This window comes from Pseudopipra pipra, chromosome 21, assembly GCF_036250125.1.
Source record: "Pseudopipra pipra isolate bDixPip1 chromosome 21, bDixPip1.hap1, whole genome shotgun sequence".
NCBI classification, from domain to species: Eukaryota; Metazoa; Chordata; class Aves; order Passeriformes; family Pipridae; genus Pseudopipra; species Pseudopipra pipra.
This window is the reverse complement of record NC_087569.1, coordinates 11,057,466-11,076,275: the sequence shown is the minus strand read 5'-3', so window position 1 is coordinate 11,076,275 and position 18,810 is coordinate 11,057,466. Positions and strand designations below refer to the sequence as shown.

Here is an 18,810-nt window from a genome sequence, read left to right as displayed (position 1 = left end):
AATGTCTGTGCAACTGGTTTCCATCCGACCAGAACTCTGCATCACAGAGGTTTGAAGACTTTTGATGAAATCCCTTGTTGCAGATACCTAAACTCAGCATCAGCCCAACAAATCCCTGTTTCTGCTTCTTTTCTTACCTGCAGTTGTCAACAATGTACTGCACGATCCTGTCGAGCACCTTCTCAATCAAGGCTGTCCGGACCCAGATGTGTTTGATGGCCTGAGGGGTCAGGACAGGAGTCTTGCTCGTGGTTGATCCCTGTCTCTTGAGGGGTTCCTGCCCACTGGGCTGGTTTTTCCTGCAGAAGGTGATAAAGTAAAAGTAGTCAGAATTCCTACTGCTCTTCTCCCCGAGAGCTCTCCCCGTGGGGAGGGGCTGGAACACCCCCTGTGTGTCTGACCAGTGCAGGGCTGTACACGAGCTGTCTGCTCCCCTGGGGGAGCACTCACTGCCTCTGGGGTGTGCAGCTCTAGTCAGACACCACCAGGGATCTGCTGAAAACCATGGCTCTGAGGATTCAGGATGCCTCAGTTCTGAGTTATTTACAGGAGGAATCTGTAAAGAGTATCCAGTTCACAGGGACAGCTTCCTGCTGCCCAGCACTGCACATTGCCTTGGCTCTCTGCATTGGGCTGAGAGGGGAACAGCAACCCTCTTAATCTCTTTCCCAGAAAATTTTCCCCTTAAAATAGCAGAAAGTTCAGTTTTGACTCAATGAGGAAAGAAACTGTGACATCCTGATACAATCTGCAGGAGAAAATCCATGTTCTCAAACAATGCTGTTCTTTGCCAGCACTCGGGTTCCCTTTCAGGAAACTGTTCAGTTACAAAGTGTAAATGCATTTGTTTGGGGCTCTTTGGGGTGAGATCTGTAACTTCTCTCTGCATTTACACGGTCCCTGGTCCTCCAGGAGGCCATGACAGCACCTCTACAAGGCAAGAAATACATGCCAGCACTGAGAGCTGAGCAATTCCATTGTGTTTAGCTGCATCCTAAACAGGGGCTTTCTTGAGCCACAGCCTCGGGACCAGTGAGGCAGCTACAGCCCTGCTGTCTCATTTCACACACCCAGCAAAGCGAGTCCACCCCCTACAGACTCCCATTAGTCTCTTTACTGTGCACATTTTCCACAGCACTTAAATTTTGTGGCTGTTAATAGTTGAAAACCACAGAATTCCAAGAGAAACCACAGAATTTAAGTCATTTGCTCCCTTCTGTCAGAGGACACAGTCAAAGATCTCTAGTAGTTAGAGGGGGGGTTGAGTGGGCTCGTAACCAGGAGAAGCTGCTGAATTTTCAGCAGAAAGCATCCTTCTTCCCAATATTTTAAGAAATAAAATGAATAAAATGCCAGTCTGTATCAGTAGGCACACAATTAAAAATATATCAAAAATAGGTACATACCTGCTAAAAGCTACATAACAAAGCCTGATAACTACAAGTCTAATAAAGATAAATGCCAGAAAATGACACAGAAATATAAATGCTAATTTAAACAACTGTCAATAATTGAAGACTTCAACAGAACAAGAAGTTAAGCTCTCTTGGCAAAGCCCTTCTTACAGCAAGTTAATCAGAGGCTAAAAGTTCAGATGATGTACAAAGAGCTCTCAGGGCTCAGCAGTGCCTACACACAGAAGAAAAAACAGTCCTGTCCTCAGCTTACAGGACAAGACACTCCTCCCACAGGCTCAGGCACTGTGACTCCATTAGCAGAACCACATGGAAAATTTTAATTGCACTACTCACCAGCACCAAGAAATTTAAGACTTTCTGTAATCTCTAGTCCTTGACTCCAGGACAAATTCTGTTGTGCTCAAGTCCAGTATGTACTTAACAGCTTTCCTATATCATCCTTCCTCCCATCAGTTTGTATCCATTAACTTAACTATTCCTACCATGATACCCACAAATCTGTCACTGGTTTGACAGAAGCATGCCAAAACAGCTTTGCCACTAAGTCTGTTCTTTGGTTCCTCTTTCCACCCACTCCCTTCCCACCCAGCTGGTCCACCATACCCCAACTGTGAGCCCTCTGAAATCACCAGCAATTAGTCACTTCTGGTGCTGTGTGTGGGCTGGACGTGCTGCTCTGCTGGACTGAGCAGCACAATGAAACACCAGAGGCCCAGTTCCCCACCTCTGCCCCTTTGCTTGCTGCCAGCCTGATCAAACACAACCATCTGCCTCGTTGTTACAGCCACGACCGAGACACGTGGCCCAGGCAGGCCCTGGATTCCCGGAGCAGTCTGTGTGTGCCCAGCCCGCTGCACACACACACACACACACACTCTGCAGGAACTCTGCTGACAAACACACCCCGGCCTCACCTGCTCTCCACCTGCTGCTGCAGCTCCTGCACCTTCTTGCACACGTCCCCAGCGATGGGACAGGTCTTGCCCACCTTGGTGAAGAGCGCGGCCACCTTGTCGGAGCGCAGGAAGCCGGCGGCCCTGCGCCTCAGCATGTGCAGCAGACACGCCTCCACCACGCCTGCGGGACAGGGACAGTCAGGGGACAGGCAGACACACTGCAGCTCCAAACCAGATCATGCCAGCACGTGCCTAACCTGCAACTACAAGCACCTTGTAAGGTACAGATAACGGCAGTACAAAACCAAACTGAAATCTCCCAGTAATGTCACCCCACTATGCACATCACAGACTCACAGAACCACTCTGTAACACACCCTGATGGCACCAGCAAAGCACTGCACTGCACTATGTCAGCCTTGCAAGACTGCAGCAGAAATCTATCCAGCTCTCGTGTAACCTGCTGCAGGAAAGAGAAACAAAAGAAATATAAATTAAAAAAAAACCAAACAACAAACCAAAACAAAAAATAAGCCTTCCCTGTCTATCAGCTTTTAAAGTTAGACTGCAGATGAGTCACAGAGCCAACACTGCCCATGTGAAGGGGTGAAGGATTCATTCACAGGGAAGAGAGGAGCCAGCTGTAGTGCCAGGTGTGCCCACGCAGCAGGGCAGCCCTCACAGGGTCTGCGTGAGCACCCAGCTCTCCTGCACTGCCTGACAGCAGGGCAGCCCCGGGGGAAACCACAGCTCCAACTGCACATGAAATGTTCCTCACGGGAACACATGCCTCTCCATCTGCTCCGATACTCTCTGCCTCTCACCCAGCACTCAGTGGCTCATTTTGAGAGAAGGCAGCCTTTTGTTGTTGCACTTCATGCCCAACACTGGCAGGTGCTGAGCACTTCTTGAAGACTCCTCTCCTTATTGTACTCCAAATCCCACAACACTTGAATGCCTGCATCTGAAAAACCCCTGTCTGCACTGCTCAGGCCCTGGAACTATCCCGAGTGCCACTGAGCAGCAGGTCTAACACTGCTTCCCATGCTGGTGCACTTCCAGCCAGCACTACTGCCCCAGAACACAACCACCCCATAGGCACAACAGCCTGGAGAGAGGACCAGGACTCCCGGGCACATCCCCGTGTGACCCTGTGAGCAATCAGCTCATGGCAGAATCGTGCTCTGCCATCACAGGATATCTGCGGGGGCAGAGCAGTGCCTGTCTGACACGAGCAGGAGAGCAGGAGCCCGGCACCATCCCCGCGGCCAGGCTGGCTCCGCTCCGAGCCAAGGAGCATCCGAGCCAAGGAGCATCCGAGCCGGAACAGCCCGGGACAGGACAGAGCTGCCCGGGGATGGAACAGCACTGCCCGGGGATGGAACAACCTGGGACAGGACAGAGCTGCCCGGGGATGGAACAGCACTGCCCGGGGATGGAACAGCCCGGGACAGGACAGAGCTGCCCGGGGATGGAACAGTGCAGGACAGAGCTGCCCAGGGATGGAACAGTGCAGGACAGAGCTGCCCAGGGATGGCAGCATGGGACCTTCTGCACATCACAGTCCTACCTCCTCTCTAGCAACCATCACAACAGCTCTTAACCCAGCAACTGTTCTGCTCTGCCCTTCAATCAGAAATAAAGAATAAGAAAAAAGAGAAGCTGCTTTCCAAATGCCCGGAGCAATGCAGCAACAATTGGTTCCAAACCCTAAACGAAGCAACCTGCCTTTAAAAATAACTGCAAAGAAGTGCATTGTTGTTGCTTAGGAAACAGGGTCTCTTCCCACCTCCACTGCTTTTTTTTTATTTCTTTAAAACAATAAAATATTAATGAAACAAATTCAGTGAAAAGCACAGCAGGCACAGTTTTAATTATTAATAAATGCTGCAGCTGCCACTGAGGGCAATTTCCACAGTGACTGTCTCTAAAGCCCCAATATTTAATTAGTCCATTGTGACATTTCTCATCACAAGGACTTGGGTAACATCAGTCCCCAGCTGCCCGTAGCACACACGTAGGGATTTTTTGTGAGGGGAGAGACACTGGACTTCACTGCTGGATTGCCTCAAAATGTATGTGAGAGACTAATGCATGGCCAGTTCTGCATGTAAGGCACCCTCAGATCAGGGTGCAGGTTACAGCCCTGCTGCTGTGACCCTCAGGGCACTTCATTCTCCTCCACTTCACCCCCTGACTGAGACTTACAGCACTGGTTGTCTCCAGTTCTTCTGTCCAGGCTGCTTTCTACAGGAACTACTCCAGGACAGCTGACTTTACACTGACACCTGACTGGATCTGAACACGCTTCCAAACACACCCTGTCTTGTATCCAGGTAACTACAGAACATCCAAGGAGGGCAGCAGACCTTGCCACAGAGGTGCCAGCCCAGCCCAGCCCAGGGGACTGTGGGGATGTCACCCTGGCAGCACAGGACAGCAGGAAGGCATCTCTCCAGCACAGTGAGCAGCACGAGAGTGGCACAGCACAGCAGCCAGGGACAAGCTGCCTGGCAGAGCCCACAGGGCTTTCCCTTGGCTCTGTGTCCAAGGCAGGCACTGAGCTCGCTGCACCTTGCCAACACTGCCCACAGCCAAGCTCAGCTGGAAAGCAAACTCAACACATCCTGAACACACTGGGAGAAGAGTCACCTCAAGCTGCAGAATCTTTTAAAAGACAGGAGAGGACCTTGGCAATGGGGCTTTTTGATAAACCAAAAATAGGCAACGCCCTGGAGTCCCAAAGTGCAAAGCTCAGCTTGCTGCCTAAAGACATAACACGCGAACACTCCGAGGGGTTGTACCCATGGGACAGGGAAATGAAGTTATTTACCTATTCCAAAGAAAATGAACCATTTTCCCCTCTTTGGAATCTGACACTCTAAAAAGACACTAACTGACACCAGAAAGGCATCAACAGGGGGTCTTGTGCACACACACATACACATGCTGTTGGATACAGGTGTGTGCACACAGGTCAATAACTACTGTGAGCTCTCTGGGCACAGCCCAATGTGATCTGAGCCTGCCTACAGTCACTGCACCTCCAACAAACACAGCCAAAAACTCATCACAGAAAAAGGCAGCAACTCATTACACACAGATTGGAAGAGCAGCACTGCACTGGGAATAAACCAGCACAGCTCAGGTAATTCCCTTGTATGGTTCCACTGACAGCACCCATCTAAAAATCCATTAACTCCAGCCAGTTTTGAGGAACATTCCCTGCAGTATCCACTGCTGAATTTAATTAAGTGCAGATATATTATTGATTTACAGTTCAAATAATCACGGTGCCCACCAAGCTTTGGAAAATGTCACTTTTTCATGACTTCACCACGGCTACTTCTCGCAGAGTCAGGTGAGCAAGGTCAGTTTTCTCCTTTTTTGCCTCTAGAAAAATCTTGACATGACTTAATGGAGTGTGAAATGAGAGCTCTGAGGCTGGAAGGGTGGTGAGCAGAGAAAAGAAGGCCTGTGGAAGGATAATTTATGGGGTATATTTAGCAGATGAGATTTTCTTTAGACAGGAAGAAATACTGCAGCTAAATACCTTGTTTTCATGGAAACTGTGCACGGGGAATCGAATTCTTGAGGCTGAAGAAATTAAGAACAAGTGAAAAGAGGAGGATGATAAAGAAGACATCAGATGCTCACGATCTCCAGCTCCTGTTGCTTTACCCAGGTAACCCCAGACCTGCCCAGTCTGAGCAGTGTCACTGCCCAGTCCCAGCACAGTGTCACTGAGCAGGGCAGGGGAGACTCAGCTGTGCCTGTGTCAGCCCAGCAGCAAAGGACTGCAGAGGAGACACCCAGAGGTGCTCCTCTGCCCTCATTCACCCTCTCCTGTTTGGTTCTGCCACACAACATCCTATGTTCAGTCATTCCCTGGAAAATAGGAAAGTCTCCAAATGGACAATCCTCACTTCTAAAGATAGCTCTGGCCAGGAAACACCAGGGCTGGAAGCTGGTGACTGCTCCCCTTTCAAACCTTGACCATTAAGCTTCAAGGATCTCAATAACCTTCAGGAAATGGAAGCGTTTCCATTAAACACTGTTAAGGGTAAATCAAAATTACTGAGCTTCCTCTAAGTATTGAATGTGATCCAATTAATGGCCCAGGATCAAAGCAAAAAACTTAGCAGAGTTCTCTAAAAAGCACGACAGACTATGTTTCACTTCTCAGACTAAAAACACGTGCAGTTAAAAAACTGCTTCATTTCACATCAAAGCTAGTATTCACTCTCTCTTCTCCCCTCTACAGAACACCACTCATTACTTTAAGCATCAGCTTTGGAGCACAATCAAAAACCTTTTAAATTTGTGTGAAAAAATATTTGCCTCCCCCTGATTATGATCATCTCTGGTACTCTCTTTGGGCTAATGTGTTTATCAAGTGAGGCAGAATCTCTGTACACTGTTTTTTAAGCATTATTCATCACCAAAAATGTTTGTTTTCCAAATAGGAGCAGTAATACAGTGAGGGTTGTGTTTTGTTTGTGAGAGACTTGCATTTCCATAGCAGATTAACTACATTTTTTTAAAATATCCGTGCTGAGGTTAGAAAGCCAAAGAATTAAGATGATAAACTGTCAGGTTGAATAATGGTTATTTACATCTGTTTCTACAGAAGTTACATTTCTGTGAGCTAAGGAAAAAAAAAGAGAGAAAACTGAATTTTCTGTCAAACCTATGACCATGGTGCTATTTAGAAGCCTCAAGAGAATCACCTAAAAACCCCAAAGCATAAGACATCTCTTCCTAATGGGGCTGATTTTCAGAAGAAGTGGAAAGCTGCCACTCCAACTGAAAATGAAGGGACCAGCTCGTTGTGTGGACACTCAGGTCACTCCATAAATGAAGTCCAGAACAGCTCTGTGTCAATCTCCAGTTCCTTTCATCTGTCAACACTTTGGTGCCATATTTTAAACAGGAGGCAGGAAAAGGGCTTCTATCAGGAATTTACTTCTTGCCTTAAAAACCAACAGTTTCCCACATTGCTGCCTTCCACAATTTTACTGCAAGTTGTGGCTATTGGATATTCTTCTGGAAGCTGTACCCTCTTGAAGCGAGCCACTGGATAAGGACCTCTGGGTAAGAAATGTCCTTAAGAGATACATTTCTATTCCCCAGCTGATTTTATTTTCCTGTCATGAACTTTAATCCAGCCTTGTAATTTAGGGCCATGAAGGGAAAGATTTCTGACTCATGATTTTTCATGGCTTGGGGCTGGCGATCGTGACGTTTGGTGACTCTGATAATTGCCTGGATTTCAGGTCCTGAACGAGAACAGAACATGAGCTCCAGCATCATGCAGTCATGGGTTCCTAATTAGATCTTCTCTTTCAAACACAATTAACTTTGTGCAAAATGGGATAACAAGTCATCACACGACCAGTGAAGGCAACAGTCGCACAACTAACACGTTGCTGTGGTTAACCCTTGTCTCTGTGGGCAGTGCAGGTTGTTAACCAGCACTGCCGGGCACTCCTGCAGCTCACACATCATTCCATCCCCAAAATACCTCCAGGAGTCACCAGCCATGCTCATGTTCAAAGGATTCCCAATTTTCCACTGCCAGCTTTGACAGACTCACCCATGACTCCAGGCGATGCTCTTTGACTGTGTTCTACAAACATTTACAGGCCCTGAAGATCCCAGCTAAGCACGTGGCTCCAGAAAATGCAGCCACACAATTGCTTTCCTACTGCCTCCCACCTCCAGAATGAGTGGAGTACTCCTCTGCTTTAGGAAGCTGGGGAGTAACTGTTAAACTGTTGGATAGAAAGTCCAGTCTCAGTGTTTTGCACATTAACTGCAATCCTGTTATACACTGAATTGGTGCTAAAATGTGAAGAGGACCCAAGAGTGTGTTCTGTTTCTCAGAACACACCAGTCCTTTTGCTGTGAACAGATCCTGACTGACTCAGAGCTATTCCAAATAACAATTCCCTCTACTTATTTTCCAAGAAGGAAGCATCTTACACAGATGATTATCCAAGTGTAAGTGCCCCAGGGCTTGTGAAAGGAAACTGCAATGGATGGCCCACACATCAGGTCTTGAGTGTGGAACTTGACTCTCTGCCTGAGGCACAGACATCTCAGAAGCAGTTGTGGGTGACAGTTGTCCTCGCTCTGCTTCCAAGAACAACAAATGCTTGTGCAGTCCTCATGTACACAGACACCGTAGGAGCTTCAGAGCAAGAGCACCAACATGAGAGCAATAATGCCAGCTCAGGAGTGCTTCACAGATGCAGCCATTTTCATCCCCAGCCTGGAGTCCAGCTCTGACCTGCCACAACCTGGCCCAAGTCAAGACCTATTCGAGTCTCACTGACTGAAGGAAACACAGGGAAGCTGAAGGAGCTGCTGCACAACCAACAGGAGCACAGGAGAGAAACTGTACTGAGAAGAAGCAGTATGATGATATTCACCTACTACCTGGCACATTGTGCTTATAGATGTGGAAGTCACCCACAAAGGAAAGGATGGACCCTGCAGAGCTGGCCGGGGCACTCACAGCACTGCAGAGCTGCTGTGTGGACCTCCTCATGCATGGACCTCCTCACACACCCTCCCACCTCTCCATGCATGTATCTATCCATCCATCCATGTATCCATCCATCTCCTCACCCATCCATTTACCTCCTCACACACCCTCCCACCTCTCCATGCATGTATCTATCCATCCATCCATCCATTCACCTCCTCACCCATCCATTCACCTCCTCACACACCCTCCTCAACCACCGTGTCCAGCAACTCCCAAAGGTTTCACAGGCAGCTCTTCCAGAGCAGACTGGACTGGCAGCTGGGCAAGTCACCCACTCACATCCCAAGGGACACGTGCCATGCAGACCTGCCATCCTCAAAGAAGGTTTACAAGAAGCCCCAAGCACAACATTAAATACCATTCTGCAGCTCCAAATCAGAACTGGCCTTCTCAGTTCAGCCACAAAGGGATTCTGTACATTTTAATTAGCAGGTTTAATTACTGGCAGCAGATTTATTATTCAGGCCAAAAAAAGCTCTTAGTGCAGTTCATCCCTTCCTTAATTTGAATTGAAATCTGATTGAAAAGCCAAGTTCTGCATGTTTGACAGTGCCCAAGTTACTATTTTCACTCATGGTTAGTGCCAACCTTCCCCCAAGTAAGTACATTCCCTTTGCCAAGCAGGCATGTTGGATTTACATCTAAACAACATATATTTTGATTGTAACACATCCCAGCCCTCAATAAGCCACCTGAAGTCTATGGCAATTAGCTTACAGCATGGGAATTCAGGATTATTTCATTTAATGCACTCAAAATATATATTGTTGTTCAAAGACAACAAACTACCGAGACTCATTTCAAACTATATATTAAAAACATAAAGACTGTCATTCAGGTAACAGTGTCTTGGACATTCAGGAATAAAGCATGTTCCAGTGCATTTGCTGTATGAAGCTGACTGAAGTTTTTTAATTGCTTAAAGCAGCACGTTACTGTCAGACCTGAAGATGGACAACTACACAGAAAAGGCTCAGCAAAGTGCAGGGAGTTTTTGGATGAACACAGCAAGTGTAATGCACTGAACTGGAAACCCTGTAAATACACTTCAGGTAGCTGGAGAGACAGAGAAAAGCTTCCTTTTTCTTCCTCCTTCCCTCAGAAGTGCAGCAGCTGGGAAGGGCTGGTGTTCCTGGTGAGAACACCTGCAGCCATGGGAGCTTTGGGCACCGGGGGAGCAGGGCTGCAGGAGGAGGGCTCAGCACTGCAGAGCCAGCTCAGCTCAGCCAGGCCCCACGTCAGGGATGGCAGCTGCCGTTCCCAAGGAAACGTCTCCACAGAACCCAGGCTGGAAACATCCACATCCAGCTTCCCCCAGAAGCACCAGCCACTGAAGATGCCACGAACAGCCCTGTGTCACTGCAGCCTGGCCGAGCACACACCTCCAGAGAACACACCCCACAGCAACCCCAGCCCAAGGCAAGGGGGAGTTCTGTCCCACCACACCCCACAGCAACCCCAGCCCAAGGCAAGGGGGAATTCTGTCCCACCACACCCCACAGCAACCCCAGCCCAAGGCAAGGGGGAGTTCTGTCCCACCATGGCACACACCAGCCACGCTGCAGAGGCCAAACGGAGCTGCTACAGCTCCAAACCACAGAGCTGCATCTTCTAGAAACTGGGGGGATGAAAGAGCCCCTGGGACATAACTGGGTTATAAACTGGGCTGAGAACAAATACAGAACCCCCTGCACTTCTCATAAGGATGAAAACGTTGGCACTGCTTTCAGCCATCTAGGACCTGGGGCAGCTAGGAAATGTTCAGTTACTGATGCAGACAGACCCTGAAAATCAACTATCATGTATTTAAGAGACTCTTGCTAAACTCAGCCTTGCAGGAGAGTAAAATGATTCACAAGAATTCTATATTTATAACAAAGATTCACTGAAAATGACTCATGTTCTGAGGCAGTCTTATTTTAAACAGAAGGGAAAAACCTCTTGAAGAGGCACATGAAACTGGAGTGGGGGAGGGAAGAGAACTGCACACACAGGAGAGCCCCAGCCAGGAGCTGCTAGCCAAATCTGCTGGAAGGGGTTTCTCCATTCAATCAGCCAAAGAGAAAACAGAACATTCAGCTTCACCTGCTTCTGGTTTAGAGTTAATCAAGGTCTACGTTCAAAGCAGCATCGGGCTGGGCAATGATGAGTCAGCTCATGGAGTTATTAGTTCTTCAGATGCTGAAGAATCCAGAACACAAAACCAACTGGAATCACAGTGGGAGGAAGAGAGACACGTGAAGAACACTTTACAGTATTCCTAATTTTGGCCAAGTAGAGTCTAACAGAAATAGCTGCCTGACACCAAGCACGGCTTCCAGAACAGGATTTCGGGAACGGGGACCAGACAGACCACACTGGGAGCTCTCTGGATCACACAGGCAATCTGCAGCAAGGCCACTGGCTCAGGGATCCTGCACCTCCTCCTGTCCTGGGACCACTTCCCACAGTTACTTTTTCTCCTCTGTGTAGTACATATATGCAGTAGATAAAAGGGGAATGTTTAACACAACCACAAACTCGATGGAGGGAACAGCTACAGTCTGCACCAATGGCAGCAAAACCTCAGCCAGAAAACGTGGTCAAAGCTGCCATTCCTGCACTGAGCATGCAGGATGGATCAATGCTCCTGAGCTGTAAGTCAAAGCCAACTTGCCAACAGCAACAGGCTGGTGAAGCACAGCAGAGCAAACTGGAATTCCAGTGGTTTTGGAATATCACTTTCAGGAAAGGTTACTATTCTCTGACTTTGGCTGTCAGTAATGTGTGTCAATCCTTCCTTGTCTGAATGGTCCACTTCCAGCCAAAGCCAAATCTAACTTCCCCTCTGCTTAACCTCTGCACTGGCATCACACCTAACTGGGGAGCTGGCAGGCTGCAAATGCTCTGCTCTGGAGATTCAGCAGTGCTGGGATTATGGCTGTTCTCCAATCACTCCCAGTTGTCTTCCCTTTGAAGCACAGAGAGAAAGCAGCCAAGAATCCCCAGGCCAACACACATATTTACAGTTGTACAGAGCTTTCATTCTCAGCAGGATCTTGCTGTGATGTTTCTCCACACACTAAGTCTGGTTAATAGTGTTACATTTTTGTTGGCCCTAGTAAATTATGGGTTAGATTTCAGACTGTTGAACCTCCATTCAACAATTCCTTCTCGGGCACTGAAAGCAGTGGCTTAGTCTCCAAAGGAGCAGTGGGTGTGAGCTTTCTGAAGCTGACCTCTACTGAGAACCCACCACTGGACCATCCTTTATCCACCCACCCACAGTGTATCACTCCATCACCACCACACACACATCAGTCTAAGTCTGCAGGGAACAGGCAAACCACCACCAAATTCTAGAATTTATTCAGACTTAGATCGATTCACAGACTTCTGAATACCAGCTGCTCTTGGTGTACATAATGTAGAACACTATTTCTACTATCTATCTATCTTATTTTCTTTCTAATTCTTGGTAATGCCACTTCCAAAATACCATTTAAGGAAAAGTCCCCAGTGGCTCACTGATTATATTAAAAATATACTGGAATCTCCACAAAGAGAGCCCAGGCCTCGAGTGCACCGTTTATGCAGTGCAGCATTTGGAGCAAGGGGAGAGCAGAAGTGTTGTGAAGATCTGAAACACTGGCCAACCAGCCAGTGGCACAATGCTGGCTGGAAAACTCACTGAGATTTTCATTGTTTTCTGCTTAAGCAGACAACAGCTCTTACCCCCAAATACACATTATTTAATGTACTAGTGCTTCCTGGTAAATCACCTGTCATTTTGGCCTGGTACTTGGATAATGACATTTTAGTAGGAGTTACTTTATGATTTGGAATGTACACACACATGTAGCAAATATAAAAAGGTGGCATGGGCCTGAACACCGTGATTTCTAACGTCTAAATCCCTGCCTTTACCTCTGACAGCAGAGAAAATACATTTCTAGAGGAAAAGTGAGGTTAGGCAGTGTTAGCTGTGCCATGTGACATTTACCACACAGGGCGATGATGTGACTGCTGTCTTCATGGACAAACTTCCGTGTCACAGCTTCTTCCATGATCTGCTTTACCTGAAAGGAACAGAGAGAAAGGATTGTATGATCTCCACACAAACCAGCACAGCATTTGGGAGTTTCAGTTTCAATCACTGCTTGCCTTTTCCCCATCACCAACAGACTCACAACTCACACACCTCACATTTTGCAGGGAAGCATGGATTTAAGGAGGGAAAGGACAGACAAACCTGAGCAGCTTATCATGGGATGAGGGAACCTCTGGCAGAACAAGGACAGGTCTCTTTGGGGTGTGCCCCATAAAAGGCTGGATTATTGCAGCATGCCCAGCATACCCTCTGAAGAACTTCTCCAGAACAAGTTCCAAAGGGCTGTGCAAAACTTCATGATTCACCCTTGGCACAGTTCCTTCTGCTCATGAAACCAGATTATGTGTTGCCATGTCCCCTCTCTACTTGTGCCCTTCTGCTCTTTTTCAAGCACAAAACATCCCTGAGCTACACAGGCACACAGCCCTAGAGGGCTTTACGGCCACCTTCCTCCTGCCTGGGGACTTCACATGCCACAGCAATTACAACTTATGCTCTCAAAGCTCTGCTGCACCAAACACTGTACAAAATTATTACAGAACCTACAGAGAAGGCAGTGCCTTCCGTTTTTGCTTCAAGACACGATTTAACAATTACAGCAAATAAAATTACATTTATCGCACTTCTTAACGATTTAAAACAAAGCTCTTTTCCAGTTTCAGGGCTGATGTGTCAAGCTCCAGAGGGAAATCAGGGTAAATTACCAACTTTCAAAAATTAAGGAAGAAACAGACAAATCTTACAATGAGGCTCTTGGTGAGAGGCTGCACTCACCCTCCATTCATCTGCTACCTTATTCCTCCCCAAAGGCTTCCTCAGCCTGACACCAAATGAAAACTACTTGCCTCCACCAACTCATTTATCAGACACTCATTTCCTCCTGGCCACAGAGGGCTTGCTCTCTTCCATATACAAATCCACCATCATTTTTGGTTTCTCTCATTTGTGAGCTATAATGACAGGGCTAGGACACTCTGCCTAAAGAAATGTCAATTCACTTTCAGGACATGAAAGTAAGGGGTACCATGGCAGAAGACAACCAGACACTCTCTTCTTCCAACATTTAGGGCTAGCTGGGTCCCACTCCTCCACAGCACTGACAGGTCCCGAGGTTTGGAGCCTTCCCACTCAGCACTGGAGCAGCAGAAGGTGCAGTGGGAAGGTGCAGAAGGTGCAGTGCTCCACCGACAGCTGGGCTCTGCAGCTGCCTATGGAGATGCTTTCTCCAGTTTGGAGGGGCTTCCTCCTCCTCTGCAAGGCCAATTGTGGATGCTGTAACCAAGCATCCCTTCCCCCAGCAATCATGTTGAGGCCTCCGTGCCCACTCGCACACCCCCAGCCCGGCTGCCAGAAGGCTGCAGCTCCAGCACTTGCTGCACGAGCCTTTCAGCACATGGCATTCGCCTTGCCCCACATTCTGGATCAAGTGGATCCTCCAGAATTTGTGCTCCTTATCAAACAGGAGCCCTCTGAGTTGCAAAGAAAACATTGGAGGGGAAAAAGCAAACAAGTAAGAGGCTTTGAAAGTAGAACATGTTTTATAGCTGAGGACTTCAAAGCAAGTGCTTTGCACTTTATAAAACCTGGCTCGCTGCTCACACCTGAGGCCTGGCAATATAAACTCTGAGCAAGGCAATTTGTTTCTCTCCTGCAGCATTTATGACATGGCTGTTAGAACTCGGGACCTCACAGTGAAGTAGCAGGAGGTGGAGGAGTAAGAGGGTATGAAGGATGAAGCACAGGTGTGAGGAGGTCTCGTGGATGGGCACTCACATCCAGATTATCCTGGGTATTCAGCACTGCCCTTGGCAACACTGAGGGACAGGCTTGGTGACTGCTTGCCTTGGCAGGAACCCAACAGCACTTGTCTCAAACCTCATGCAGAGGTTTGAAACCACTTAGAGGAATGACAGCAGGGGGGCAGAGCACAGCCCTGGGGACAGGACAGCACAGCTCTGCCTGTTTCAATTCCAGCCAACAAAAAATTTAAAGTGTACAAAAACTGAAAAGGAAAATGGTTTCAGATGCACCATCCGGTGCCTCCCAGCAGATGTCAAAGCCAAGATGCCAGAGCTGAGAGCACAGAGCAGGCACTTGGTGTGTTCCCAACTGCCACTGGATCCAAGCAAGCTCCGTGCATTTTCTGGAGAGTGAGTGAATGTTATTAGAAAACATTTTCAAGGCATAGACAGGAGATGAGAGGATTCAAAAGCTGGAATGCAGTGTTGATCAATCCCACGTCATCCCTCACTGCCACGTAATTCATGGATGCTCCAGGCAGGGAGCTAAAGCAAATGTTTCTCATCAAATGGAACACAAGCCTTTATTTTTTTCTTTTATTCCCTTGCAATTTTGCCTGGCTCTTTGTAGGGATTGCTGTGCCTCTGTTCTGGGGAGGCACTTGTCAATGGAGCCTTCTGAGCACAAGCCTCCACACACACCCACTGGCAGTTACCAGCAGACCTGACCAAACTGCAAATTAATCTCATTAACAGAAACATCACTACCTGCCCCCTCAGTCACCCATGCACCTGCACAGGTCAGGAAATCCAGCAAGCCTATGGAGCTGCTGCTGGTGCAAAGGATGCAGGGAGGGCTGCAGCCTCCAGCCAGAGCCTGGAGAGGAGCCTGTGCCCCTGGGAGGGAGAGCCTGGGCTGAGGTGTGACACCAGCTCCCTGCACTGCCCTGGAAACATCCCTCCTGCTCTCTGTGCCTCCCCTGCAAGTCAGTACAGGAGCCACACAGAGTAACCAGGCTGTTACCTGCACTGCCAGGTGGCACTAGCACAGAGGCAGCCCCAGGGAACCACACCAGCCTCAGGGACACCCTGCTCCCCCTGGAAACGGGACTCCATGGGCACCACGCTGCCCACCACTGCAGAGCAGGGACAGCTCTGCCCACCCAGGGAAAGATCTCAGCACTTGAGGAGGAAGGAAGATCCTCGTGGCAGGATTTATCCAGGTAAAGCACAGCAAGCTCCCTGAAGAGAAGCTGCTCAGCATTTGCACCATGTTTTCATGGATCACTGCTCTGACCTCCCACATCCTACAATGGCCAAAACTTTCAGAAGCAGTCAAACACCAGACATACATCCCACTACATGAATTATTTAGTAAGTGTCACCAAAAAAGTACACAAGAGAAATGCCTTTATGTTTAATTTTTTAAGTTTTGCTACAAGGAAGCTTTACAAATGGCAAGGAATAGTGCTCATAAAGTTACAGGACCACAGTTAAAGCCCACAGTGTTTTCTCCTCAAAGGAGAAAACCTCATGTCCAGCACCTGTGCCTCCTTCAGGTTGTACAGCCACTGCTTATCTCCTTTATCAATACTCCTGCTGCACTGACTCCTTCTTACTCCTGATGAAGGACTGGTTGGTGCAAAAAGAAGCTGTTCAATAACTACTGTATTTCTGCTCAGATTTGGTTGCACTTCAGGTGCAAGTTGGGACACTGTTTCTGAAGCACTCTGAAATCTTTCAGGGTGGAACTGCTAAGGTTATTGTTACCCTGTTTGTTTCACAGCTAGGAAGTGCTCTGTTTAAATCCAGAAATGGCAAAACCTCCATTTCAGGAGGCAGAAGGAAATGGCCAGAGAAAAGCCTGTTTTATGACTCTGCTTGTCACAACAGATTTTCCTGCAGAGAGAGATAAATGTTTGAAACGTGAACTTCCAAGCAGCCTCAGCATGAATCCCAGCAGAGTTACATTTTCAAAACACATTACATGTCTTCCTTTCTGTGAGAGCCAACAAAATACATTCCCTACCAGTGGGAACTGAAAGTCCATCTGAGAAAAAGCAAACAGCATTAAATTTCCCAAAGGAAAAACGCAGAAATTTTAGCTGAGAGTGAGGCAAAACAAACTAAACACTTTGCACTGAGTGACTTTGGAGACAGCAGTTATATGTTTTGCAAAGACAACTGAATTTTAACTGGTTTGGTGGAACAGCACACAGAAACAATCTGTGGCCTCTGAACTCCTTTGGATATTGAGGTTATGGGAATATAATTTAATGGGAAGCAGAGCCTGGATTTAGAGGACAAAAGAAGGGAACGATGGCAATGAGAATGGCCATGGATGAGTCAGGTTTTCCCAGCAAGCCCACCAGCACACAGCAGGCAGGCAGGCAGAAGTGGCTGTGTGAAAAGTCACAGAGCATAAAAAATGAGGCTGAAAATTCTATCGGAAAAAGTTAATTACAGTCATTAAGGGCACCATCATCTGGTGGGTGGTTACAAGTGGCTTGTGTTCAATTCCTGCCTCCATCAATTGATTACTTAAGACAAATAAAATCTCCATCTCAGTGTCTCCAACTGCCTCCTGAGCCCATTTTCTTACTGTGAGCACAGACAGGGGCCACACGTTGTGAGGGCACAGGTGAGAGGTGTTACCTCAACCTGCTTACAAACACCAAAAGCTCTCATGGCTATTTCAGGCTGGAAAGCTCTGGCCAACCCCAAAAAGCCAAGCCACTATTCATGTTCTAAAAGAGCATTTGTGAGGATTTGGAGATGGAAAAAACAGATCAATGACAAAACAAAAATGCAGATGACACAGAAGATACAAATAACACTTTTAAGCATTATTCAAGTAATTTAAAAGCCAAAGTCCAATTAAAAACATTTTAGAGACTTTAAAAACAAATTAGCCTCAGATTTTTTAATTACATACCACTTGTTCTTCTCAGCTCGAGCTGGCTTGGATCACAAAAATCCATTTCACTTTCCATCTCGTACATTAGCACAAGATTGTAACGTTCAGATTTGGAAAACATTTCTCAGGTTTATTTATATATTTAAACGTTACCCAGGAGAGCAAGCACACTCACTTCTAAATAAAACCTTACACTGTCTTGGCTCAAAAGTCATAGTTTAAGCTAAAATTTCTAATCCAAGTGGCAGGTTCCTGGCTGCATTCAGCAGGTGAGCAGCAGGTACCACCCGCCCCAGATCCAGGGGCTGGCTTGGTCATTCCAGGACATGGTCCTGCTGCTCTGCATACATATCATACATGCCTGTCCCTGCTCTACCCCTTCCATCTCCCCACGCCGACTGAGACACCCGATGTGTTCTGGTTTCAGCACTAACGAAGGTCAGGACAGCGGAGTGGGGCTCAGGAACCTCGGCCACTGCAACAACTTTTGAGCTGAGCTTTGCTCAGTCCTGCTCCCCTGCTGCCGCACCCGGGGAGGGGAAGGAGCAGGAGGGCAGGTACCTGCTCGAAATACTTGCTCTCGCTGTGACGGATAAACATCACAGCTCCACTTCCCTGCCGTGTAAGAACAGGCACCACACGGCCGTGACACGGCCAGTGCCGGACACGGCACCGGGGGAAAGGGAGCGGGGCCGCTCTCCCGGCGGGGAGTCCCCGCTGGAACAGAGGTGCCCGTGGTCCCAGGCATGTGCACGGCACAGGCACCTCCTGCCACGGCACTCGGGACCCTGCGCAGGAGCTGCTCCCGCCCGGTGCCAGCGCAGGACCTCCGTCTGTCCGTCTGTCTGTCCGTCCGTCCTGCCGAGCACCCGGTGAGGGGCACCTCGCGAGGGAGCCCAAGTGTGACTGTGACCGACCCCTCGGTCCCCGTCCCTCGAGCACTCGCGGCTCACACTGCCCGGCCCGGCCCCACAGGAGTGCGCGGGCACCGCCGAACGCACCCTGCCCGGGGCAGCGCCACACAGGCACCTCTGCCAGGGCTCTGCTGGGAGCCGGCTCGGCTCGCCCACGGCGACCTCGGGAACACGTTTCCTTACCGCCGATTCCCCCCTTTCTCCTCTAGAGCTCACAGCTACGGAAAGGTCCTAAAAACCGAGTACTACGGGGAACGCACCCTCCGGGAAAGGGAGCCGGGAG

The 18,810-nt window shown here is 48.4% G+C and overlaps 1 protein-coding gene across 10 annotated transcripts in view; it reads right to left on the bottom strand.

Moving 5' to 3' along the window:
* SGSM2 (small G protein signaling modulator 2) overlaps positions 1-18,810 on the bottom strand; it is a 41,204-nt gene that overhangs the window by 21,977 nt on the left and 417 nt on the right. For all 10 annotated transcript variants that reach the window (XM_064678168.1, XM_064678172.1, XM_064678170.1 and 7 more), the window contains exons 2-4: positions 12,850-12,925; positions 2,333-2,495; positions 138-299 (exon numbers count right to left, since the gene is read on the bottom strand). In XM_064678168.1, coding sequence (XP_064534238.1) covers positions 138-299; positions 2,333-2,495; positions 12,850-12,925 — 401 coding nt within the window. The remainder of the gene's footprint in view (positions 1-137; positions 300-2,332; positions 2,496-12,849; positions 12,926-18,810) is intronic.